The sequence below is a fragment of the Doryrhamphus excisus genome, chromosome 3 (genome assembly GCF_030265055.1).
Source record: "Doryrhamphus excisus isolate RoL2022-K1 chromosome 3, RoL_Dexc_1.0, whole genome shotgun sequence".
NCBI classification, from domain to species: Eukaryota; Metazoa; Chordata; class Actinopteri; order Syngnathiformes; family Syngnathidae; genus Doryrhamphus; species Doryrhamphus excisus.
The window spans coordinates 8,503,263-8,527,686 of NC_080468.1; the positions used below are offsets into that span (position 1 = coordinate 8,503,263).

Consider the following 24,424-nt stretch of genomic DNA (forward strand, 5'->3'; position numbering starts at 1 on the left):
TAACCTAGCATGTTTTTGGAATGTGGGAGGAAACCGGAGTACCCGGAGAAAACCCACGCATGCACGGGGAGAACATGCAAACTCCACACAGAGATGGCCGAGGGTGGAATTGAACCCTGGTCTCCTAGCTGTGAGGTCTGCACGCTAACCACTCGCCACCGTGCTGCCCTACACATGACTTATCTTTCAATATTTTTTGACTAGTAATGGGCCATAGTCAACCACAAAATAACAATCTTCTATTAATACATTTTTGAAAAACACCCTGTGATTGGCGATTGGAGACCAGCCCAGGGTGTATCCCGCCTCTCTGAAGCCGATAGGCTCCAGCACACCCCTGCAACCGTAGTGAGAATAAGCAGCATAGAAAATGGATGCATGGATTTTTGATGGAGTGACAGAATTACATTTACCAATCCGAGTATTTGTATTATAGATACCAAAATCAAGGCCTCCAGAAGGTTTAAAGTTAATATTTTCCGAATGATAGATGGTCGCATCCCACCTCAGCTGACTCCCTGTTGACCTGGTGCAGCTATCAGGTTAGCCATATCCGTTGTTGTTTCAGCCTGACAGACAAGACATGATACACCTTCTCCACCATTTTCCCGCAGCTCACTTTACACAGATCATATCTCACTCTGGCTCTTTTAGCAGCACTCCATCTCTTTCCCTCACTTTCTCTTTTTCACTTCATCTTAACTGACAACATTCATCACATCTGGCCGCTATACCCACTATCTGTTTGACACGTTTTTGTTTTTTTTATATATATATGTGTGGAGGTTAATAATAGGGTTTGAATTGTTAAGCTCTGTCTGACTAGTCTATAGGAAAGCTGATATCCTAATCTTGTTCATCGCCATCTTTCCCAGCATGGTGAGCAATGAGCAAAGACAGAGAAAAACAGGAGCGCTATGATGTGTGTGTGAAAAAACCAACAACAGTGAGGTGACATATTTAGCTTGCTGAACCGCAGTTCTCAAAGTTGAGCCCAAGATGTGGGAAACAAATCAAACGTTATCTCCCTCGGAGAAGGATGCACAAAAAAAACACAAAAACTGCTCTCTGTAGAACCTTTTAGAGACCATTTGGTCTTTCTTTTTTAATTGATGCAATCTGTTTTTGTCGTTAGAATAACACATCCTGTGCATGTAGTGGTTTGAAGTAAGCGGAAATTACATTATGTTCACCATTAGATTTTAATTTGTATGATAGTCTGCTCATCCACTCGATAGAGCAGAACTGCACTACATTTCATTGAAAAGGGACTCACCAAATAGTCTTCATTAAAACAACATTATGCAGCTGTTTCACGTCACTGTGTAATGCACTCACATTATTGTCCTAAAATATGTATTATTTCATTAGCGTAGCCACATCTTCACGATGCATTCTTAATCATTTGGAATGCGTTTGGAAGTCGGTTATAAGAGAGAAGGAGGCATATTTCCAGAGAAGATGGGAATCGTCATTTTATTGGTCATTGCTGCACTTGGTTCTGGATCACAAATTTTAACAGGAGCACTCAGAGAGCACTTACCTCCACCAAGGCTTAAGCCATTGTCTTCCTGCCAAACTAGGGAATGGCTGCCATTGAGTATTTTCATGGTGAAAAGGAGGTACAGTGTCATTCGGGTCTTTTATATCATATCAAAAGTTGTCAGACGGGTTTCATTATAGCCATCTATGACCATTTATTAGTGTTTATGATGTCATCAGTGTGGATTCTCACTTAAATGTAATACTAATTATAGTGAGAAGAAGAGAATATTATATTATATTAAAGGCTGCATGGTGTACGAGTGGTTAGCGCGCAGGCCACACAGCTAGGAGACCCGGATTCAATTCCCCGCTCGGGGATCTCTGTGTGGAGTTTGCATGTTCTCCCTGTGCATGCGTGCGTGGGTTTTATCCGGTTTCCTCCCACATTCCAAAAACATGCTAGGTTAATTGGCGACTCCAAATTGTCCATAGGTATGAATGTGAGTGTGAATGGTTGTTTGTCTATATGTGCCCTGTGATTGGCTGCATGGCAACCAGTCCAGGGTGTACCCCGTCTCTCGCCCAAAGACAGCTGGGATAGGCTCCAGCATACCAGCGACCCTCGTGAAGATAAGCGGCAGAAAATGGATGGGTGGATGGATATTATATTAAAATGTTCTATTATTCCTGACATTATATTACACTAAGGCACATAATCTAATATTATTAATATAATTTTGTGGTTACATATCATTAATTTATTAATGTATTTAATCACACAATCAATTTAAAAAGTTGTTAATCAAAAAGATAATAAAATACCACAAATCCTCAGAAGAAATCCTACTGAATAATAATTTTACTATACATTAGTAATCTTTCTATACAATTTGTTCTTAGGAAATATAAAATGTTTTAATTAATAATAACCACACCATTTAATGTGAACAATCTTTGTAGAATGAAACAACATAAATTTTTTTTTTAATAATTAAGAAATTATTATACTTAATGTAATTGTTTAAGCTTATCATAATATGTAGTATTTATGAAGAAATATTCAATGTGATAAAAAAAAATAATAGTAATAACTACACATTGGCGGCACGGTGGGGGAGTGGTTAGCACGCAGATCACACAGCTAGGAGACCAAGGTTCAATTCCACCCTCGGGCATCTCTGTGTGAAGTTTGCATGTTCTCCCCGTGCATGCGTGGGTTTTCTCCGGGTACTCCGGTTTCCTCATTCCAAAAACATGCTAGGTTAATTGACTCCAAATTGTCCATAGGTATGAATGTGAGTGTGAATGGTTGTTTGTCTATATGTGCCCTGTGATTGGCTGGTCACCAGTCCAGGGTGTCGCCCAAAGACAGCTGGGATAGGCTCCAGCACAACCCACGACCCTCGTGAGGGAAAAGCGTTAGAAAATGAATGAATGAATGAATGAACTACACATTGAAATGGGAACCCAACATCTAAATAAATAAATAAACCAAATCAACCTTTTAAAAGCTGTAAACTGGAAGTTGGAAGACATGACAAATCATCCTTTATTAGAGCAGCAGGTTAAAATTGACATCTCTGTAGCCATGCTGCATTCATGCTGCTTGAAAATATCCTGCCATAAAATGGAGATATATTTAACCACCCTGAGGCCTCTAATGTGTCTCAATATGAAATCATCTATATCTTGTGTCTGCGGGCCTGTATGTTTGTGTGTGTGTGTGTGTATCTTTGCTCTACACGTCTGTGTGCATCACCAATCAAGTGTGTGTGTTTGTGTGTATGCATTTTGAATTGTTACGCCACGTTTTTTGGTCTTTGCTCAGCGCAATGCAGCAGAATGTAAACCCTGGTTTTGTACTTCCTCCTCAGGCTTCATGTCAAAGTCAGTTTTGGATGAGATGAATGTGACACAGCAGGCTGCAAGAACAGAAAAATCACTGCTGGTAATTCAAAAGGCCCGTTAGCATGAGGGAACAAATACAGCAGCAAGAATAGAACCCTTAAGGAAGAAAAGAACACCTGACAAATGCTGTGAACACTTTTAGTTTAGGGAGACATGGGAAGTAGGAGGATGAAAATTGAGGAAATAAAAGAGACAAGTGGAAGAGTTGAAGAGCATCGTCGGGTCGTTGCTGTGGGGCACCGCGGGCTGTGTGACACTGAACTGCATGAACAAACACACTCGGGAAATACTAACTCATGAAAGGGGACGACCAAAAAAAAGTTTACAAAAAGTCATCTTTTTGACGTGTATTTATTTTGAATTTGTCACCATTTATGTTTGCTTTTTAAGGAGGATGGACGAGGTTGGCTTGGATTTTATTAAAAAAAAAAAGCAACAAAGCAGACTTTGATGGCTTCCAAGTGAGGACACCCCAGGGTCTCAATGTACAATATACCAGAAAAAAGAAACACATGATCCAAAAGACAGACAGACGAATGCCGGTGGAAAAAAAAAATGACTCAACTTGAAATCTTTCTTCTTCCCTGCAGGAGCGTTACAGATCGAGAACAGCGAGGAAACAGACCAAGGGAAGTACGAGTGCGTGGCCACCAATTCTCAAGGGGTGCGCTACTCTTCGCCAGCCAACCTTTACGTGCGAGGTAGGGCCTGAACACACAACACACCACCACCAAAGACACACACACACACGTACAGACACAACACACTGAAATCACCTCTCCTTGGGTGCACATTTCTTTTTCCATTACCGTGCTCTTTCAACAAGTATTATACTAACCAACTCATTGTCTGCAGTATGTGTTGATCTTGTTTGGTATTTTCCACCTTAACAAGTCCACCTGAAAGCGAGGTGTGTTTGCAAACATACCACGGTTTAACTGCATGGAGACGTCACTGATGTGTCCTCGAAAAAACAGTTAGGACCAGAAGTATTTGGGGCAAGACAGTCATTTTATGACTTTGACTCTACCACCACAATGATGGATATGACATATCAATATGTGATTCAAGTGTAAAGAGGTTTCACACAAATATGGCAATATAGTGTTCCCTCATTTATCGCGGAGGATGGATTCCTAAAATAGCCCGCAATAAGTGAATTTTATGACTTTGGACACAAGAAATTAAGTGACTCACATGTCGTCCTGGTGCCGTTCCGCTGTACTGTAGCGTTTTTGTATCCTTGTTAAGGCATATTGCTCCTGTCGTCATATTTTCCCATGTACAGTATGTACTTCTTCTTTGGGTTTTCTTTTGGCAATGCAGAACGTTTACTGTACTTCAACATCACAATGCTAGCATCAAGCATTTGTGTAAATTTGGCAAGCCAATCAGAATGCAGAACACAATGCATGGGGTTCTCCGTTACCCGGTCAGGGCACAAACACAACACAACACGTGGGTTCTTAGTAAATGAGGATGTGGAACACGAGAGAGGGAATTATTATAATATTAATTATTATTATATTGATTTAGGAATATTTTATGCAGAGTATCTCTATATTATTTGGATAATCGACAACATTTTCAAAGTAACCACTGAGTCATAGTTGTATTAATAATCATCTCAGTTGCCTGAATAGCAGTTGTAATTCCTAAATGGCAAATCCCATATTTTTGTGTCGGAAATGTCTATACTTTAATCACATGTTGATACTCTATGTCTTGTCAAAAGCGTCAGTGACCAAATACTTTGGTACGTAACTGCAGTTTTTGTACTTGGGGCTATTTGACCTGTTAAAGACAACAATTTTGATTGAATAGATCATTTAAAACACATTTTGGATATTTGGAATTTTACATTAATGGCACCATTGTGCATCCACGTGATCCCTGTTGAACTAATTCTAACGATTCTAGCCTCTCGATTGTGTGTGTGTGTGTGTGTGTGTGTGTTTGTGTGTGTGGGAGAGAGTGGTGTGTGGCTTTCGCTGGCCGTTTTTATTCTCTCTGTGTTTCCTCGTTCTCTCTCCTCACGTCATTGTGTTCCGCATCAACCCCCTTCCATCCCCCAGAGCTTCGAGAAGGTTGGTGTGCTCTCTCTTTTCTTTTGTTACTCCTTTGTTTCAGAAAGCTTCACTCGTTGAAACAGAGGGAAACAGTAAAGAAAGAAAGAAAAGCCCTGTATTTAGATGTTAAAACCGTCTCCCAGATGAAGTTAATTTCTCCAAAGCCGCTCTCTGCCCACGCAGCTGAATGCATTGACTGCATTGTGAGGCCTTGTACGCAGAACCCTTGGTATTGCCTTCAGCTCCCCTCAATCAATGTTTTTTTTTCCCCTTCTTGCATGGTATGGCCCTGTTGTCATGGAGACTCAAGAATTGGACGGTTAAAAAGGAAGTGATGTTTGCATGAAAGGAGCGAGAGAGAAAGCACCACTTGCACGTCGAGAGCATGCGTTCCCACTGTGTTCCCGCTACCACTGTGCTCTCCCATTAAACACGTCTTGTCTTGTTCGCCATCTCCTCTGCTCTTCTGTGTCATTGCATCACCCTGACATTGCATCTGCTCCGGTGTTGCACTTGTTGCATCCGGTGAGAACCTTGCATACCTGTACCGTGCTATGTTGTTTGGTTTGAACCAAGCCTCACTTGTGTTGGATCCATGACTTACTACAATATGAAACATTTCTATTTTCAGCTCCACAGCGACATAGACAGCATAAACCCTTGCATTCTTTTTCATGTCACCATCTTTATTCCTGTTAATTAGCAATATCGGGTTATTAAATGGCAGCCTGCTCCCAGTGATGACTCATCATCCAACAATGCTGCTGCAGCTGCTCGGAGCTTTGTGCTGCATTTGGACTGGGCGGAGCTAGGCGCTGCCATAACGTGCACCATTTTAGATTATTTTAGCATTAACCACCGATATTATCCTCTGGGCTGGTAAATCTTATTCAAGGGCTAATTGGGCTAGACAGAAGGCTCATGTCATTACTTTGAAAGACACAAAAATTTGGGCCCGTGGAATGTCACTAAAATGGTAATAATATATATTAATATATATACAGCATCCGTTAGGCACTATAGGCTAGGGGTGTCCAAACTTTTTCCACTTAGGACAGCCTACTGAAAATCAAAGGATGAAGGGGGCCACGTTTATATTTGTACTTATTTTTAATTTTGTAGGAAAAAAACCCGATATGTACTGCATATTTAAAGACAAAACTTTGTTTTGTTGTAAGTTATTAGTATGAATATTTCAGCTTTTTGCCTTTTTGCTTTATTTTTCCCATTTCTGTTGTTTTTTGTTATACATAATTTCTACAATAGGACACAGGAAGGTAATGCTCAGGTGCCATGGCCTTCAGGGGATGCCAAAAAATCAGGAAAAAATTCTCCTTTAATATAATTATATTAAAACTTAGTACTGTAGATGGACGTGGAAAAGTGAGGTTACAGGGAAAAGAGATGCAGAAGGAGGAGAATTTTTAGTACTTGGGGTCAACAGTCCAGAACAATGGATATTGTGAAAAGGAAGTGAAGAAGCGTGTACAGGCAGGATGGAGGAGGTGGAGAAAAATGTCAGGTATGATGTGTGATAGAAGAGTTTCAGCTAAAATGAAAGGAAAGGTATACAAAACTATGGTGAGACCAACCATGTTGTTTGGTCTAGAGACAGTGCCACTGAGGAAAAGACAGGAAGCAGAACTGGAGGTAGCAGAGATGAGAATTCTGAGGTTCACATTGGGAGTGACCAGGATGGATAGGATCAGGAACGAGTTCATCAGAGGGACATTACAAATTAGAACAAATAAGTGTCCGTGCAACTGTCATTTTTGTACATAGCTTTGCGTATAATTGTACAGACCAGGCCAAAAGTTTGGATACACCTTCTCATTTATGTTTCCTTTATTTCCATGACTATGGACTATACATTGTAGATTCACAAAGCAATGAATGAACACATGTGGATTATGTACTTAACAAAAAGGTGTGAAATAACTCTAAGTATGTGTTATAATTGTTTTGACAGTTGCAAAGTGGTGTTGACAATGCATAACCAAGCGTCAATTATGCACCTCCGGCACATTGTTGTTGTGCACTAGACTTAAATAGTACGTCTATGTCAAGGTGTAAATATGTCATTCAGTGTTGCCGTGTGTTGTTTACATACCTCAGAAATGATGGTGGTCTTCTCATTAAGCCAGGGGTCTCAAACTCAATTTACCTGGGGGCCACTGGAGCTAGGGTCTGGGCAAGGCTGGGCCGCATCAGGTTTTCAAAAAAAAACAAAAATGCATTTATTAAAAACAGAAAAATATACAAACTTTTTCAGTGCTTTGGTTCCGATTTTCTACAATAAAAGCTCTGATAAAACATTCCACTGTTCTCAAATATCTTAATTTTTATTTTTCTGCGCAAAATAAGATAAAAAATAAATAAACAAATCAAGAATAAAGAAAATCAATCAATCAGTAATAAATAAATATAATAATAACAATAAAACGGCAAATAATAAAAACTTAAGAAACCACATATAGTTGGTGGGTAGACAAATTATTTTTTCAGATTAAAATGAAAAAAGCATTATTAGAGCCCTGTAGACATGACAAAACACGACTATAGTCACATTTATACTCTTTTTATTTACAACATATTGCGCAACTGCAGGGTCTTGAGACACATGCTAACTCGCAAACTAGAGAGCTAGCGACCTAAACGGTAGCCTTCAAGTTATTTCCTTTAAACTTAAATAGCCAAAAACTTACCACTTCCACATGGATAGGGAGGATAACTATTAACAGTTATTTAACCTTTAACATGAACATTAATCAAACGTAATAATTTTTTCTGGGTACATGATACCATACAGCATCCATATCAAACTTGCGCGGGCCACACTAACATTAAACTTTAATATCAAGGCGGGGGCCTCAAACTAGTGTCCTGCGGGCCACATTTGGCCCGCGGGCCGCGTGTTTGAGACCCCTGCATTAAGCGGTAAAATGTGGGTGTTCTTTCTGTTTTGTGTGGTCCATGTGTTTGTTAGGTTGTGTATTTCCGTTGTGAACAAACGCTGTTGCTCTAAAATGCATTGCGCAATCACGTGTCAAGTATAGCGAGATGTCAACTTGGATACATGATCCAAGATTGCTGTGTAAACAAACCAGACGGTATTTTGGACACTAAACATATGCCAAGGCAAATTTTTTTCCTGAATTTTTGCATATGAACTGAAAAATACACTAACATGGAGCAGATGTTACCCAAGTTACCAACTGTACTTGGAAAAAACTCACAGATGCACAGTAAGAATATGAGAACTCTACACAGTGATTAAAACCCAGATATGCTGACTGTGTGGTCAACATGCAAACCACGAGGCCACCGTGTGACCCCCACTATCGTATAGCATCAAATAGTATGACATCACGGTTACCCACAACGTCATTACCCATGAACGCTGTTCAAAAGGAAACACAGATAAAGCAAACCAAATACTCATCAGCATCATCAGCCCTGCAGCAAGAACCTGAACAGAGCAGCAATCAAGGCAATATACTTTACCTCAAACATTCTTTTTAGAGGTAATTCTCTACACAGTTTATCTACACTTGCATGTGTAAAGAAGCACTTGACGGACATACTATAATAATGACAACGTGTAGTGTATCATGTCCAATGAGAGACCGTATGGTGATCTGGTGTCACAGTCTGCCTCCACTGTCCCAAATAAGCACACATTTGTGTAATTCCCACTTGTCTCAACTGTGGCTATCGCCACCAAACACTCTGACATGCCTCTACTGACATTTGGAATCAATCCTATTCATTCCCATTCTCAGGCATTGAGGGGATATGTTTCGCCTTAATGAAAGCTATGTCCTTGAGCCAAATGGGATGGAGCCGCAATGTAAATGTCAACCCAGCGACCGTCCTGAATGACTCTATATGCTCTAGTGTAGAAGTTGTACAGATAGCGCTGTAATCTCTCTGGCTGTGCCAAATTTTTCCAGCCAGCCAGCCGGCTGGCTCGTGACATCCAGTGTCCCCTGCACAGAGAACAGGGGGACTAAGGTTGTCTGCACTAATAAAAATGGAACCTCACGACTCTCACAAACTCAGTATAATGGAGAAGAATCATGAGGTGCTGCTTCTATGACTTTAAAGCGAGGGATTATCCCTTGTAATAAGCTCACTTTATAGCACTGAAGTCCCTAGTGTGGGCTCTTTGCTGCTCTTGGAATGGCGTCATCATGTTATTGCTAATGCAGGAGTTATCAGTGACTATTGATTGATTGACAGACGTATGATGCAGCCGAATTGCGCTTGTGTTTGTATTATGCATGCTCAATACAGTCTGTCTGTGTGCGTGTCTGTGTGTGTGTGTGTGTTCAGCATGCTTTTTGTGAGATGAGACGCTTGCCTAATCATGTCCGTTTCTAACAGATCTTTGTCTCTCTGTCTCCTCCTTGTCTTCAACTTCTCTATCCAATTCTGGCCATCTTCCAGCTTGATTGTCCTCAAGTACTCCCAAAATGTGTTGTAATTTATGAATGTGGAGGCATCACGTTTTGTTTTTTTTTCCCCATTCCAAAATGCACAATTGTTAACTTTTATTCAACTGTCTCTCGATTCTTTGAGTAGAAGGGGTGTGGCCCGTGAAGATTCCAAGTCATGATGTCACTCGTTAAGCAGGGGAGGTTATCATGTGAATTTATCAATATGATTTATTCTCTTGAGTTGAAAAATACAATGGATATTTTACAAGCCGGCTGCGGAGAACAGCTCATGAATCATCCTATTGTTTTGTTTTGTTTTTTTAACTAAAAATCCTTGCTTTTGCTATTTTATGTTGCTTAAGTGACAGTTTTGTTTCTACTCTACCTTCCCTTTCATTCTCTGCCATTCTAAAATGTCTCTTCATTGATCTCTTTGTCTTTTTCTGTGTTGTGACCCTCTGCTTTCTTTTTCTTCAGCATACGTTCTATTCTATTCTATTCTTCTACTTTTTTATTTGTTCTGGTTCTTCGTACCAGCTTTCTGAATGGGCCTGACTCTGGTATAGCTGTGTTTTTAAATAGATTCATGTTTTTTCTTCTTCCTCGCTCCTGTTCTTTCCCCCCTTTTCCCTCCATCCCCTCAAAAAACCTTTTCTAACCCTGTCTTTATCTCTCTACCCCTCCTTTCCCTCCCTCTTTTTTCTCCTCTCCCTCCGCATTCTGTCCGCACCCTGATGTGTAGGAGCGACAGACACATGTACATAAGTTTATTAACTTATAAACATGCACATACTACCTCACTTTTTTGCCCGCACTTGTTCTTCTTCTTCTCTCTCCGTTCTGCCTCTCTCATGCTGTCTCGTTCTTTACTTGACGTGTCCGATGATCACTCTGTAACTGCCACAGCACCTTTTTAGAACCTTCTCCCGTCCACATTCATTTTGACTGATCCGTTTGAGATTTTGTGTACTGTACAGTATCTTGTTGTGGCAATGTGGCTGTCCGATGCTTACATTGCCTCATCATTGCGCGGAAGCGAAGCAGAACCGCTCGCTCTCGCTTCCTCGCTGTCTTCTCTCCTTCTACCTGTTTCCTCGCTGTCTCCCTCCCACTTCCACATTCTCTTCTTTGTGTTTGTCCACCATTTTTATCCCTCTTGAGTCGCCCAGGCATGCAAAGTGACCTAAGTAATGAGGTCAGTTTCTCTGTATTCAGGAGCATTGGGTTTACACTGTATGGGCAAAATAACTTAGCTAAATCATTTATTAAGTGTGAGGTTGAGACTCTTTTTGGACAATTCTATGCGATTGGAAGAACTTCCATCCTCTAGTTATAATTCCTTGGGATTCAGAGCCAGGCCTCCTCTCAAGTGACTCCTTTTGTATGAATGGAAAAACCTTGTAGAAAGTCTCTGCTGTTATAATCACACAAACAGGGGCCGAACGTCCCCATATTTTGTCCATATAGTGTATTTTATTATTAAACTCTTAAAGCTGACATTTTAGTGCATTTAAAATTTCCCCCCCAAAAAAGAGAAACTGACTGTAGAAGTCATGCCCTGGTTAAGCGATACTCAAGAGTTTGTCACTTTGTTATTGTTTGTCTAGGCAGCTCACTCTTGATGGGGTGAGCTCAACAAGATGTGTGTCTTTCTGTTGGAATCATCAGTACCATACAGTAATTGGGACTAAACGTGAAATATCCCTTTGCAATTTCTGTAAAAAAAAAAAAAAAAAAAAAAAACAACAACAACCCTAAAGTTCATTTTCCCCCTTCCTGTTACTCTATTCTCTTCACTCTCTCTCCATCTTGGTCTCTGCCTCTCTCTATCTGATTTCTCTCTCCCTCACCCGACCTCCTCTCTCTCTCTCCGCCTTTCTTATCCCCACCCTTCCTCAACCTCCTACCCTCTCCTCTCTACCCCAACTCTCCTCCTTCACTAGTGCGCCGCGTCCCCCCTCGTTTCTCCATCCTTCCCTCCAACCACGAAATCATGCCAGGAGGGAGCGTCAACATCACCTGTGTGGCGGTGGGCTCCCCGATGCCGTATGTCAAGTGGATGGTGGGCAGTGAGGATCTGACCCCTGAGGACGAGATGCCGATCGGCCGGAATGTACTGGAGCTCAACGGCGTACGGGAGTCTGCCAACTACACATGTGTGGCCATGAGTAGCCTGGGCATCATCGACGCCACAGCTCAGGTCTTAGTCAAGAGTAAGAGACGATCCAGACCCCTTCGCCGCTGGACTGCATCGCTTCAACAACCGATCCTAATCTATCTTGATTTCCTCCTAGCTTTGCCAAAACCTCCTGGCACGCCCATTGTCACAGAGACCACGGCCACCAGTGTCACCATCACCTGGGACTCCGGTAACCCTGACCCAGTCTCCTATTACATCATCCAGTACCGAGCCAAAGGTCCAGACAGCAAATACGAGACGGTGGACAGCATCACCACCACACGTTACAGCATCGGCGGCCTGTACCCCAACACGGAGTATGAAATTAGAGTGTCAGCCTTCAACAGCATTGGTCAGGGACCACCCTCTGTACGTGTGGAGGCCAGGACGGGGGAGCAGGCCCCGGCCAGCCCACCCCGAAATGTCCAGGCCCACATTATTTCACAGAACACGGTGATGGTCCGCTGGGAGGAACCGGAGGAGCCAAATGGGCAGGTGGGATCAATGCAAGAACCTTTTTAATTAGAATGAAAAATGATTTATTTTATTGGATGGTCCAAAATCTCAATACCAAGAAAAGTCCAAATATTCCTTCTTATACTTCGTATACTGTTACTGTGCTCTGGCTTCATCCTGGGATCTTGCTTGAGGGCCCATGTCCACACCTTTTTGTGATTTCATGAATTTTATAAGCAGAGGGAAAAGAAATCTATAAATAAATGAAATAAATTACATTGTTTAACTCTTTTTCTTCCGGCTCCTTTTGAATTATGAATATGTGATGTTTTTCAAAGTAACATTATATGCATGTTTAAAATAAATCAACCTAAACTAATATTTAGTATGCATTTAATATCTAATCATAATTTCTAATTATTAATTTAAAAATTGCCATTAATTGCCATGTATGGTTTTCAACAATTCCTGTACCAAATCTGCAGCTGCTTTATTGTTTCTAACAATAAAAAAAACATTGTTGAATAATAAAGTTGCCAATTGACAGAATATTTCTAACAGTGCCAATGAAAAATAGTGATTATTTTGTTTAAATTTATTGCCGAATGTACCAGCACTAATGCATTATTAATTTAGTTACATTATTTTTAAAAAGTGAAGCTATTTCTGATATAAAATATTAAATGTGTTTATATTATTCAAGTTTAATGTTATTTAAACATGCATCATGATACAAAGAAATACGTCACATAATTCAGTCCACAGTTCCACATGTCCAAAAGGAGTAGGAAGAAGCAAAGCTTATTTAATTCTATCCCCCATTTCTTTCACATCTATTTATTCACGTCCTGTATTCCATATGTGTTTTTTAATACATAAATAAGTGATAAGATAGTGTAACCATATGGTGATATTCTTTTCACAATCACAATGAATAATATTCATATATAACAATCAGTGATAAATAAATAGTGATAAATAATTTGAAATAGAGATGAACACTCAACTTCAAGAATCATTATTATCATTATTATATTATATATTTGCAAACATCAACTGCTTGTATCTTGAATTCGCTGATTTTAGTACATTGTTTGAGTTCTTTACTCAATCCGGTGCATAATTTGATTCCACGTACTGTGGTTTAAGTGTTTAAAAATTAAACATTTACATTTATACATTTACATTTATAGCTACATTAATTTAGCTGTTTGAAAATGTACTAAATCAGCAAATTTTAATATTCGTGATTTTAGAAATTAAGGATTTATATGTTCTCCGTACACGGCTTATGGATTATCCTCACTGATGTTTATTGCAGTACATTTATCGAGTGAATATTGCTTTTATAGTTATTACCCCATTTCTCCAGTTCGATATGGTAAAACCGAGAGCAATAAAGAGTATGGAGTGATTTTTAGTCAAGAACCAATTTTGCTTTGTTCAATATTGAAGTATTTCATAGTAAAGGAATGTTATGAAAAAACGAGAATACAATATCTTTATAATGTTGTGTTGGGATTGCCAAATGGTCTGTTATATTAAATTAAGACGGCAGACGTTATTTTATTGTCTAACATCTAAATGTTTTAATTCTGCACATCCTGCCGCTCATGGGGAAACAATAAAGTGATTGCTATAAAATTGCAATTGCTTTTGTGTGATTTTAACAGTAGAGGTATTGGCAGTGACTACTAATACAGAAAAAAAAACAGATTTATCCCCATCTGAAATTACATTTGCTTTTACTGACGACGGACTAACAAGGTTTAGATTTGCACAGAGACTTTAAGGAGATTAAAACATTAAAGCCTTCATAAAATTCCCCACTGGGAGCTGTTTTGCAGTGTGCAGGTTCACGGCCTTTGGAGGGATTGTGCTCCCCCCCTTTTTTAGCCCTTCTAACACCATCAGTGCCATCCTGCTCTGGAAAGAAAGAGAGGGTGATTGCACTTTCTGCTCTAAATTGAGAGCACTCCCTCTGAAGCGCTATTTTCTTTCCGAGTGTACGTCTAGCCACCGAGAATATTCACAGAAGTGCATTTAATGCATGTGAGGATTACACATTTTAAGGCGTGACAACAGGATAGATGGTGGAGGTCATCAGTGAGGACACCAAACAAGTATGGTAACATAGTGAGAATGCACTCAGTTTGTATTAGAAGTCACCTTATGACACTGACCTCTAACAAAGTGTGAACCAACAAATCCGCATGACCATCTGGATTGAAGTAAGACCATATTTCATGGACGACGGCCTTGGCTGTGATAAATACTAGTTGTTGCTATGCCGAATGAAGGTATTATGGATTACCGTGCATGCAAGACAGTGAGATTAAGTGGATGACCACTTATCACAGCTCAGTCGAGGATGACCTTTAAAAACTCAACAAGCTATCTGTCAATCTCTCCGTGTTACAGGTGAAGGGCTATCGCGTGTACTACACCATGGACCCGTCCCGTCCGATGAATGAGTGGAAGATCCATAATGTCCAGGACAGTGTGATCACCACTATACAGAGCCTGGTGACCTCCGAGACGTACACCATTCAAGTCCTGGCCTTCACCTCAGTCGGGGACGGGCCCTTCTCGGACCCGGTCCATGTTAAAGTCATGCCAGGAGGTCAGTGTTGGGAAAGTATATCACATCCATCTTATGTGTGTCTAACAGCGAAGCACAGACCGCCATTAAGTACAAAAAGCCAGTTAGAATTTGTGTTTGTAAAAGAGTCAGTGGTATGAGGAAGTCATGTGAATATTACAATGAGTCTTTAACTCATTCAATCTCAGACAGTCCCTCTCAGTACTGGCCATTTTTGATGATGTCGACTGATTTTTCAGGGCGCAGAGATTATTGTGGACTAGGGCTATATAGACATGGTATGTCAAATAAAAGCTTAGTCTACGCATCTTTTTGGGAGTTATATTGATGATTAATTTACTACGAGGGGGGGAAGACGTGTCTGTCACGTCTCAACCAATGCCACCAGGCAAACACCGACTCCCTCTCTCTTCATCACACTCATCCAATCAGCAGTCAAAACTCAGACAGGGTGCATTCAAGGTCAGATTAAAAAAAAAAAAGTCAGATATTTTCAAGTCTCATTTTGACCTCTCCCTGCACAGGAGATGTCGATTTTTTGAGCTGCCACTTTCTGATACATCATTTGATTTAGCACGCAAGAGTTGGAAACTGGAAAAATGTGAATTGTCCATCGTGAAGATAAGAATTTCCATTTTTACTGGAAAAAGTTAAAGGCATGATTTTGAGTCATGGCATGGGGCATTTAAAAAAAAGAAGTTTGGCATCCTTGGAAAGTAAAATTGGATTCTGATGTGTAAGATGAAAAGAAGAGTCAGCATGAATACAAAGTTTCTTTAAACAACAGTACTCCAAGGATGAAGTTTGTTTATACACGTAAATAATTGAATTGAACTACTGCTCTGTATTCAATATAAAATGTTGACACTGTATGATACTGATACTGTATAAGAAAGTATAAAATGAATGATGGCGTACTTTACCCATCACGCACCTCCATCCCCTAATGCAGTATCACCGCCGTGTCATACAAACGACCAAGCAGCTTATTCAGGTGTCAAGTGCAAGCAAGCCGCTGCGCAGTATTCTGAGCGTGACCTGTCATCACATTTGCATCCCTCAAAATACATAACATTCACACTCCTCCAAGAAACTTTGTAGAGAGTTAGCCATGAAAAGGAAACAGGGATTAACAGGCCGCAAGAAGTTGGTACGTTGGAGCTACTCATGTCGCGGCGACACCTCTCGCAGCATTTGTACCTTTTATGTGGCACCAGACATGAAGAGATTAATACTCGCAAATCTGTGATGGCATTACAAGTTTAAATTCTTCTGTAGACTTGAGACACATGTACCTGAAGATTCCAACATGCACAAAAAGTATGGGTTATGTAAAAATATTATAAAATTCTGATAATGCTTGGTGGTGACATGAATGAGCGGTTTTATATAGGATTAATAACAGTTTCATATTTAAAATGAATCATTCCCAGCAACTGCACGGGGTACAAGTGGTTAGCGTGCAGGCCACACAGCATGGACATCTCAGTGTGCTCTCCCCGTGCATGCGTGGGTTTTCTCCGGGTACTCCGTTTTCCAAAAACATGCTAGGTTAATTAGCGACTCCAAATTGTCCATAGGTATGAATGTGAGTGTGAATGGTTGTTTGTCTATATGTGCCCTGTGATTGGCTGGTGACCAGTCCAGGGTGTACCCGGCCTTTCGCCCGAAGACAGCTGGGATAGGCTCCAGCACCCCCGCAACCCTTGTGAGGATAAGCAGTATAGAAAATAGATGAATGAATATTAAAACAAAATGAACACAAGATACAATTGCACTGTCTCTGGGTATCCTGATATGTATGATACATAAAACTGTAGATTATTGCCAATAATCTCTGACAAACTGACCATAAAATGAGCTTTGAAGCATCGTACTGAGAGGTACATCAGGGGTCTTAGATAGAGTCAGAGGTTCATTTGCTTTGAGTCGTTCACAAAAAAAAAAGGTTTCAAGTACTCCAAAAAAGGCACTGAGATTATCTTTATGAATAACAGTTCAGAGCAAGGGGTCTTCATTACATGAACACTACTACATACACATAGCGCTGCCATACGCATAGTGCTTCCAGCTTCCCAGCATGCCTTGTGGCATTTGTTTTGTAAAAAGTTGCTAATGTTGCGCATTTAGAGTAGTTGTTGTTTGCTACAAGCCCAGTAGTAGACTAGCTTCCCTGTGTGTGGGCATAATGTGGAAGTCTGACTGGTGCTGTCTTATGTCCGTCTCCAGTTCCAGGACAACCGGGAAAGTTCAAAATCGGGAGAGTGACAGACACCAGCATTGAACTAACCTGGGAGCCTGCATACACCAAGGAGGGCATCATCAACTACGAGCTCCTTTATAAACCTGTCAAGTTTGGCAGTTTGGTACGACCTATTATTATTATTATAAGATATTTAAAAGTATCACTTTCTCCGGTAGTAACACACTCTTACTTTCGTAGGAGAAGCTGACCTTTGGCCCACGAAACTCCTACACCGTCGAGGGTCTGAAAGCCAACACGGAGTACTCCTTTTCCCTGGCCGCCATCTCAAACAAAGGCATCGGCGCTTTCACCAATGAACTGGTGCAGAGGACCTCACAAGCCAGTACGTGTACATTTACTTGCGTTCATAAAATGAACATACACATTGCAATGTATTGGGTTTCAGCGTGCACACAAATGCCATGTATACACAACTTATAGTAGATGGCCACTGACCTGGTACAAGCTGGCAGCCATGTTTACATTTGGCCATTGATCTCGTCTATCAAGCCATGTGTCCAAAGCCCACTCCCATCCATCCATCTGCCTTTTACTGTGGCTTTCTTCCTCCTCTGCTCAGCCTCTCGTTTTTCTTACACAGCCAAAAACGTCAGGACAGATGCAGCCGGAGCTCCGATTAATGTTTGTGTCTTCCTCCTTTCCATCTTCCTTTCATGTTTTTCCCCCACTCTATCAGTGTCTTAATATCTTTGAAAAGGTGAAGATGTCTGCCAGTTAATGGCTAGCAGGCAGTGGAATGGAGCTTTAAAGGATGTGCTTTGCCCTGCTATGGTTGTAAGTAAGTGCCAGACAGTCTGTTCTTGATTTTTATTTGGATTCTCTCTCTTGTGGCTTTTTCTCACTCCAACACAAAACCCATGCATCATACAATTAAATGCAACTTTTCAGGCTGACGTTTTGAGTTGAACCAGTTTCGTGTTTTGTCCACACAACCACAGAAGCCATTTTTTTTTTACAATTACACATTACAAATTATTGTTTCTTAGCTGGTCTTATTTTTTTTTTTTTGTATTTACTACTGTGTTTTGTTCGCTTATAATTGCCTTAAAGAGTCCTGCTACCTGTTGGTTTTGTTTTTACTTGACACCTCCAATTGGATTTTCATTGGGCTATATACACAGTAGAAACATTTAACGATGTCCTGTCCACTTTAATATACAGTACATCATCAAATCCGGTGTTATACCGAATACTATATATCATTAATAATGAAATTATATTTTGAATATGCCGAGGGCTAGTAAAAAACAAGCTCCAGGCTACACACTTTGGATTCACCATAGTTGAAGGCATGAATGTATTTCTAAGTACCGATGTATGTGTTGACATATGCTTTGTGTTGCTGAGGGAGAAAATGTCACAAGAAGAATGCCTTAACTTGTGCCGTTGGTGATGTGACAAGTATTTCTTTGACATTTCTGTCTTTTAAGCCTAAAATGTGATCAATAAGTCTAACCTGTGTCCTTTCACTCTTTACCTCCCCCGAAAAAAGAATTTGTAAAGACAGTGGAGAAGGTGTGGGGAGCAGCGAAGGCCAAGCTCTAAATAAGCAGACTATTTCCTGAAGCAAAATGCATTTCCCAGGGTGCGCTTTGTTATCGCCAAGGTTTGGTGCACATCTAGATTGTCCCCCGAGGCAAACAGCGCAGTGGCTTTACAGCTGAGTGGGCAGATACTTGAATGTGTCAGCTAGGACTCTGTGGCTCCCACTCATTGCTGTACAATCCGAGCCCAGACGTCGCTGCTTTAAATGGTGCGCTCATGGTCAATACTCTTGTCTCTGCTTGATTTAATTAAGCTTTATTCTTTTACACCATGTGCTTGCTCCGCTTTGATTCTCATGCTTATCCTGGTGTCATCTCTTTCAGTTTACCTTCGTCTCTTATTGTTTCCTTTTTTTATCCTCACCCCCTGTCCTTTTACTTGTATCGCTCCTTCCTGTTTGCTTTTCAACCCCTACTCTCAAACACTTTACCGACCGCCCTCCTTGACCCCCCTTGTCCAATCAGAGCCCTCAGCCCCGCCCGAGGGTGTGTCCTGCGAGAGTGCCAGCTCCACCTCTCTGAGGGTTAGTTGGAGGCCACCTCCATTGGAGGGCCAGAATGGCGATTTGGCAGGTTATGAGCTGAGGTACCGCAGAGTTTCTGGGTCAGGAGGCAGAGGTCAGGGCCAGGAGGTCAATGGGCTACCTATCCCGGCCCAGCAGGGGAACACACTAGTAGAGGGGCTGGAAAAATGGAGCTGGTACAACATCACCATGGCAGCCTCCACCTCTGAAGGAATTGGACCCAACAGCCAGCCTGTGCTCTGCAGAACTGATGAGGATGGTAAGCATTAGAAGTAATCAAACACGAGGGTTTTCAAAGTGTGGCACAAGCCTCACCCAGAATACCTTAGGAAAGGCACAACACCTTGAAAAAATGAAGAAGAGCATCTTTTTCAAACCAGCTAACTAGCAGCTATCCAATTTCTATGCCACTTATCCTCATTAGGACCGCAGGGTAAGCTAACTTCAGTTATGTTTAAAGCTAATGTTACTAGTTGCTAACTTGCTAATTCCAATGTGTTCCATTTAAGAGCCTGAAAGTATTATAAAACTGAACATGACACAACATATGAATCATTTACAATCAACAATATCCATGAAACCAAAAGCACTAGCATGCTAATTTGCATCAGAAATCCCATAGATGTGCTAGCGATTAGCATGAGCGATTTGCATCATGATTTTGAGCACCTTCTAAAAAAATTTCTGTCCCTCAAGGGGGTCATTACAGAAGATAATATAGAACTACTCATTTAAAGGCCAAAATAAATGATTTTTCACTCACTATAATGAACAGAAAACTAAGCAAAATATGTTCCAGAAGTCTGTTTTTCGGGAAGTAGGAAATGCTCTAATTGTGTTAGATATTCTCTTAGGAGAGTCTCATTGTGCCACACTTTGAAAACCTCTGATTTAGTAGATTACCGTGAAACGTGGAATGCCACTAAGGTAATATAATTCTTACAAATAAGCCTCGCACCAAACAAACTAAATAGTTAACTTTGCATTTATGCTTCTGCAGTTCCAGGCGCAGCACCTCGTCATGTGGACGTCCAGCCTTTTAATTCCTCTGCACTTCGGGTCACTTGGCGGTCTGTGTTGCCAAGGTTACGGCAAGGTCAGATCCGTGGCTACCAGGTGCACTACAGCCGTGCTGTAGGCAGTGAATCCAGAAACCTTCCTTGGATAAAAGACCTCCTGTTGGATGAGGCTCAGGTGACATAAACACAGAAGAATATCAAGATGTGAGAAATAAAGGTCAGTTGTGTGACGGTTAAATGTGTTCTCCTCTCGTCTGTGCCGTCCGTGTCTGGGCTGTGGGTTAAGATGGAGGAGGACGATTCCACTCAGTATGTGAGTGTACACTCTTTATCCTCTTCTCATTGTGAATGAACTTAATATTAAATACTACTACTTAGTACGTCATACAACTACTCTAGAGTAGTACTCAATATAACATTGTCCTCCGCCAAGCCTTAAGCATTTATCACCTATGAAATCGATTCATGAATTTACAGTAGGATCGGGGATCAAGTTTCATCCAGATCCATAATGTCTTCTGGATCCAAGTGAATAAACTGTAAGAAGATCCGACCCGCTTCCCATATTTGTTAATTTACTGTACATAAAGCTGTTTTTTGTCAGTTATTTAAATTATCTGTACAAATTACTGTTTACGCTGTACATTGTTGTTCATATTTGATGTAATCTATTTATTCTCCACATTGTTATTTATTATTTATTATTTATTATTACACGGGAGCCAGGCAACGACATTTCGTTGGCAATTTCACTGCTGTGTTATTGTGCAATGACAATAAAGAAAGTCTATGTCTATGTCTACGTGCCCTGTGATTGGCTGGCGACCAGTCCAGGGTGTACCCCGCCTCTTGCCTGAAGTCAGCTGGGATAGGCTCCAGCATACCCCTGTGACTCTAGTGAGGATAAGCGGTATAGAAAATGAATGAATGAATGAAACAATAGGGAGATATGCAGGGTTTATTCATGCAAGCTCATCTGATGCATTTTAAGACAAAATAAGGTTCGGAGCTTTGCTTTGAAAAATTCATAAAATTTTAATTGAAGACCCCTGCTATACGTGATACCTACTGTAAAACAAAGTAAATGCAAAATACTAAACAAAAGTAATAAAATGTTTTTGTGTGACCCTTCACAGGAGATGATTTTGGGAGGCCTAAAAGCAGAGACTTTGTATTCAGTGTCGGTGGCAGCATACACTACTAAAGGTGATGGAGCACATAGCAAAACCAAGCTGGTGCAGACCTCGGGGATGGGTAAGCATATGCTGAGTAAACACATCTAGATTTAGCAACAATCTTCCTCTAAAGGGGATTTTTACAGTCAGCCACAGCAGCCAAATACTTTTTAATACCTTGTTTATGTAGTTTAATTGATTATTAAAAGATCATTTCTGCTGCCTACATTGTTGTTTGCAGTGCCTGCCCCCCCCTGCCTGTGGGTGCGTTTGGGATTGGGTCCATCAGTGGTACTGCGATGGGCTTCTCCGCTGGAATGCTCAGAGCCGGACTCTGATGGCTTGAGGCTCCCGTTGGAAATTCTTGGCTACCGCCTCCAGTTTGGCCTGAAGAATACCACCCTAGAAACCACAATACAGTTCCCAGTTAATGAGAATAACTTCACCGTCACAAACCTCTCCCCAGGCTCCTCCTACGTTTTTCTTCTCTCTGCGAGGAGCCGAGCCGGTTTTGGAGATGTAGCACAGAGGGAAATAACAGTGCCCATCTTTCCACCCTCGGGATACCCGAAAATATCTGACTTTGTTAATGCCACTTGCTGCTCTCTCCAGTTCTCGTGGCTGCCCCCTAACCAGGAGGAATGCAATGGTGCCATCACAGAATACAACATAGCTTACAAGGAGGCTGCACGGCCAAAACCCTCAAGCGTCCCCGACCCCTTTTCTGAACCGGAACTCCCTGCTCCCCTACACGTGGTCACACTGCCAGCGAGTCAGTCTAGCTACACAATCTTGGGCCTCAATCACGGCACAGCCTACGAGGTGCAACTCAGAGTCCGCAACAAGGTGGGGCTCGGTCCTTTCAGCCCCCCTCTGGTGTGCCGAACCCTGGCCTTTGAAACAGGTAGGGTTGGCCCTCGGAGCTCAGGAAACACCCCTTCACCCAAGCACTGCCTCAACTTCACATTTCCCCTTGCTGTGGATTTCACTCCTAAATGAAGTGTGGGCCAGTTCTTACAGGTTGACCCCCACCTCTCCTTCGCCATTGCACCTCAAAGAGGCTGAAAACAAGTCTAGAGGAAGGCGACAAACCCCTCAATCTCTTCCACTCACTCACTTACCTCCATCACTACCCTTCACCAGTGGAAAGAGCCTGAATGTTAATGGATGTTTGCTTCAAGAGCACTGCTTTTCACATTCCCTCAGGTAAAAGTCAGTACAGGGCATCAGTTTACAGTGTCTATTCCACAAGGTAAGTGAACAGTCAGAATGAAGTGGAAAAAAAGGGCCTGGTGATTTATCTGCTGGTAAGCTTTTTTTTCTGCTTTTGTTCAATCTGATAAACTCCACTGCCACTTCATCCAAAGCCTTTGCTGACATGCGGACTCGGAAGCGTAACAAACACAACCTAACACTGGGAGAATGTGGCATGTCACATTCCTGCTGCTGCGCTGTCTTCTCTGTTCCTGTCGCAATCCACTCTCCTCATCACCTTTCCATCCTCCTAACCACCTTGTCTCACCTGACTGACACTTTTTTCCTTTACAGGTCCGCAGCGTGGGAAAGCTGAGATGTTGCTTTTAATAAAAGTACTCCTCTGATTGCCCTTTTTATTGTTCTCTTTCAGACGTGCCAAGGAATTTTTCAGTCAATCTGGCCACAAGGACCAGTGTTCTTCTAACGTGGGAGTTCCCAGAGAGCAGCAACCCTTATCGCTTTACTGTACGTCCATCACATCATGAATCAACATACTGCATTTGGTCATAAACATAAATGTTCCCATAACAATGTAATATAAACTGCAATTGTACATGATGAACATCACACAGAGACACATTAGAAAAAATCAAAATAAAGATGGACCTAAAAACATAAGCAATCATGCTGACCTCGCTGTCTGTTCCGCTTCCTTCAAGGTGGAGTATAACCGGCAGAAGATGGAGGTGGATGCTCGCCTGAAGAAGGCGGTCATTCCAAACCTTCAGCCCGACACCAGCTACGACTTCAAAATCACAGCCCCTGAAGGCAACATGGGCGGACTTCGCCACCGCATCACAGCCAAAACCTCACCGCCTATTACCATCCGTCGCCCTGAGATTGACCACACCCGCGAAACAGAAACCACAGTCACCATAATCCTGCCATCACTGGAGTCTCGAACGCCTGTCAAGTAAGATTAAAATTAGGGATGCAAATCTGTGCTTCTTTGTGTATAGCAGGGTTTGCATTTATGTAAACGTAGTCTTCTAATCAGTGGTAGAAAACCAGCCACATACGGTACCCAAAAAACTAAAAAATGATTTTCTGGTGGCCATACAATTTCCCATCTGATTGTTCCCAGGCAGAGTTTATTGAGCTCAAGCACAATAGGCCAATAGGCCATTAAAACGATATGTCAGCCACATCCGCTAGGCTATTCGAGTGGAAAACTAGGGGTTTACTGCACGGTGCCTCTGAACAGTTGAGATGGGTGATACTGCAAATTTTCAAGTAAGACTGCACTTTCACAGTTTGGCAAAGCAACCAGTTTGGGAATTCTACACTTCATATCAGTTGTCAAATCTAACGGTAATTTATAGACAACACTAGAAACATTCCGGCGTTGCTGAAAGGACGTATGTGCAATTTTGTCTGAAAAGGCACTCAAATATAACGGAAGGCGTAAGGGAACAGGAAGTAAGACAATCTATACTAAGGAAAATCTTCCAAAGAAAGCAGCATAAGAGTTAAGAGAAATGTTTGCTTAAAAACATGATAT

The 24,424-nt window shown here is 41.4% G+C and overlaps 1 protein-coding gene across 1 annotated transcript in view; it reads left to right on the forward strand.

Annotated features, from left to right (window-relative positions):
• LOC131126485 (receptor-type tyrosine-protein phosphatase S-like) overlaps nt 1–24,424 on the forward strand; it is a 90,428-nt gene that overhangs the window by 49,338 nt on the left and 16,666 nt on the right. Inside the window, exons 6-19 of the mRNA XM_058069090.1 lie at nt 3,984–4,094; nt 10,644–10,658; nt 11,845–12,114; nt 12,196–12,575; nt 14,958–15,159; nt 17,368–17,504; nt 17,582–17,726; nt 19,414–19,731; nt 20,473–20,666; nt 20,778–20,804; nt 21,628–21,745; nt 21,908–22,570; nt 23,294–23,388; nt 23,583–23,836. Of these exons, the coding sequence (XP_057925073.1) occupies nt 3,984–4,094; nt 10,644–10,658; nt 11,845–12,114; nt 12,196–12,575; nt 14,958–15,159; nt 17,368–17,504; nt 17,582–17,726; nt 19,414–19,731; nt 20,473–20,666; nt 20,778–20,804; nt 21,628–21,745; nt 21,908–22,570; nt 23,294–23,388; nt 23,583–23,836 (2,929 nt within the window). The remainder of the gene's footprint in view (nt 1–3,983; nt 4,095–10,643; nt 10,659–11,844; nt 12,115–12,195; nt 12,576–14,957; nt 15,160–17,367; nt 17,505–17,581; nt 17,727–19,413; nt 19,732–20,472; nt 20,667–20,777; nt 20,805–21,627; nt 21,746–21,907; nt 22,571–23,293; nt 23,389–23,582; nt 23,837–24,424) is intronic.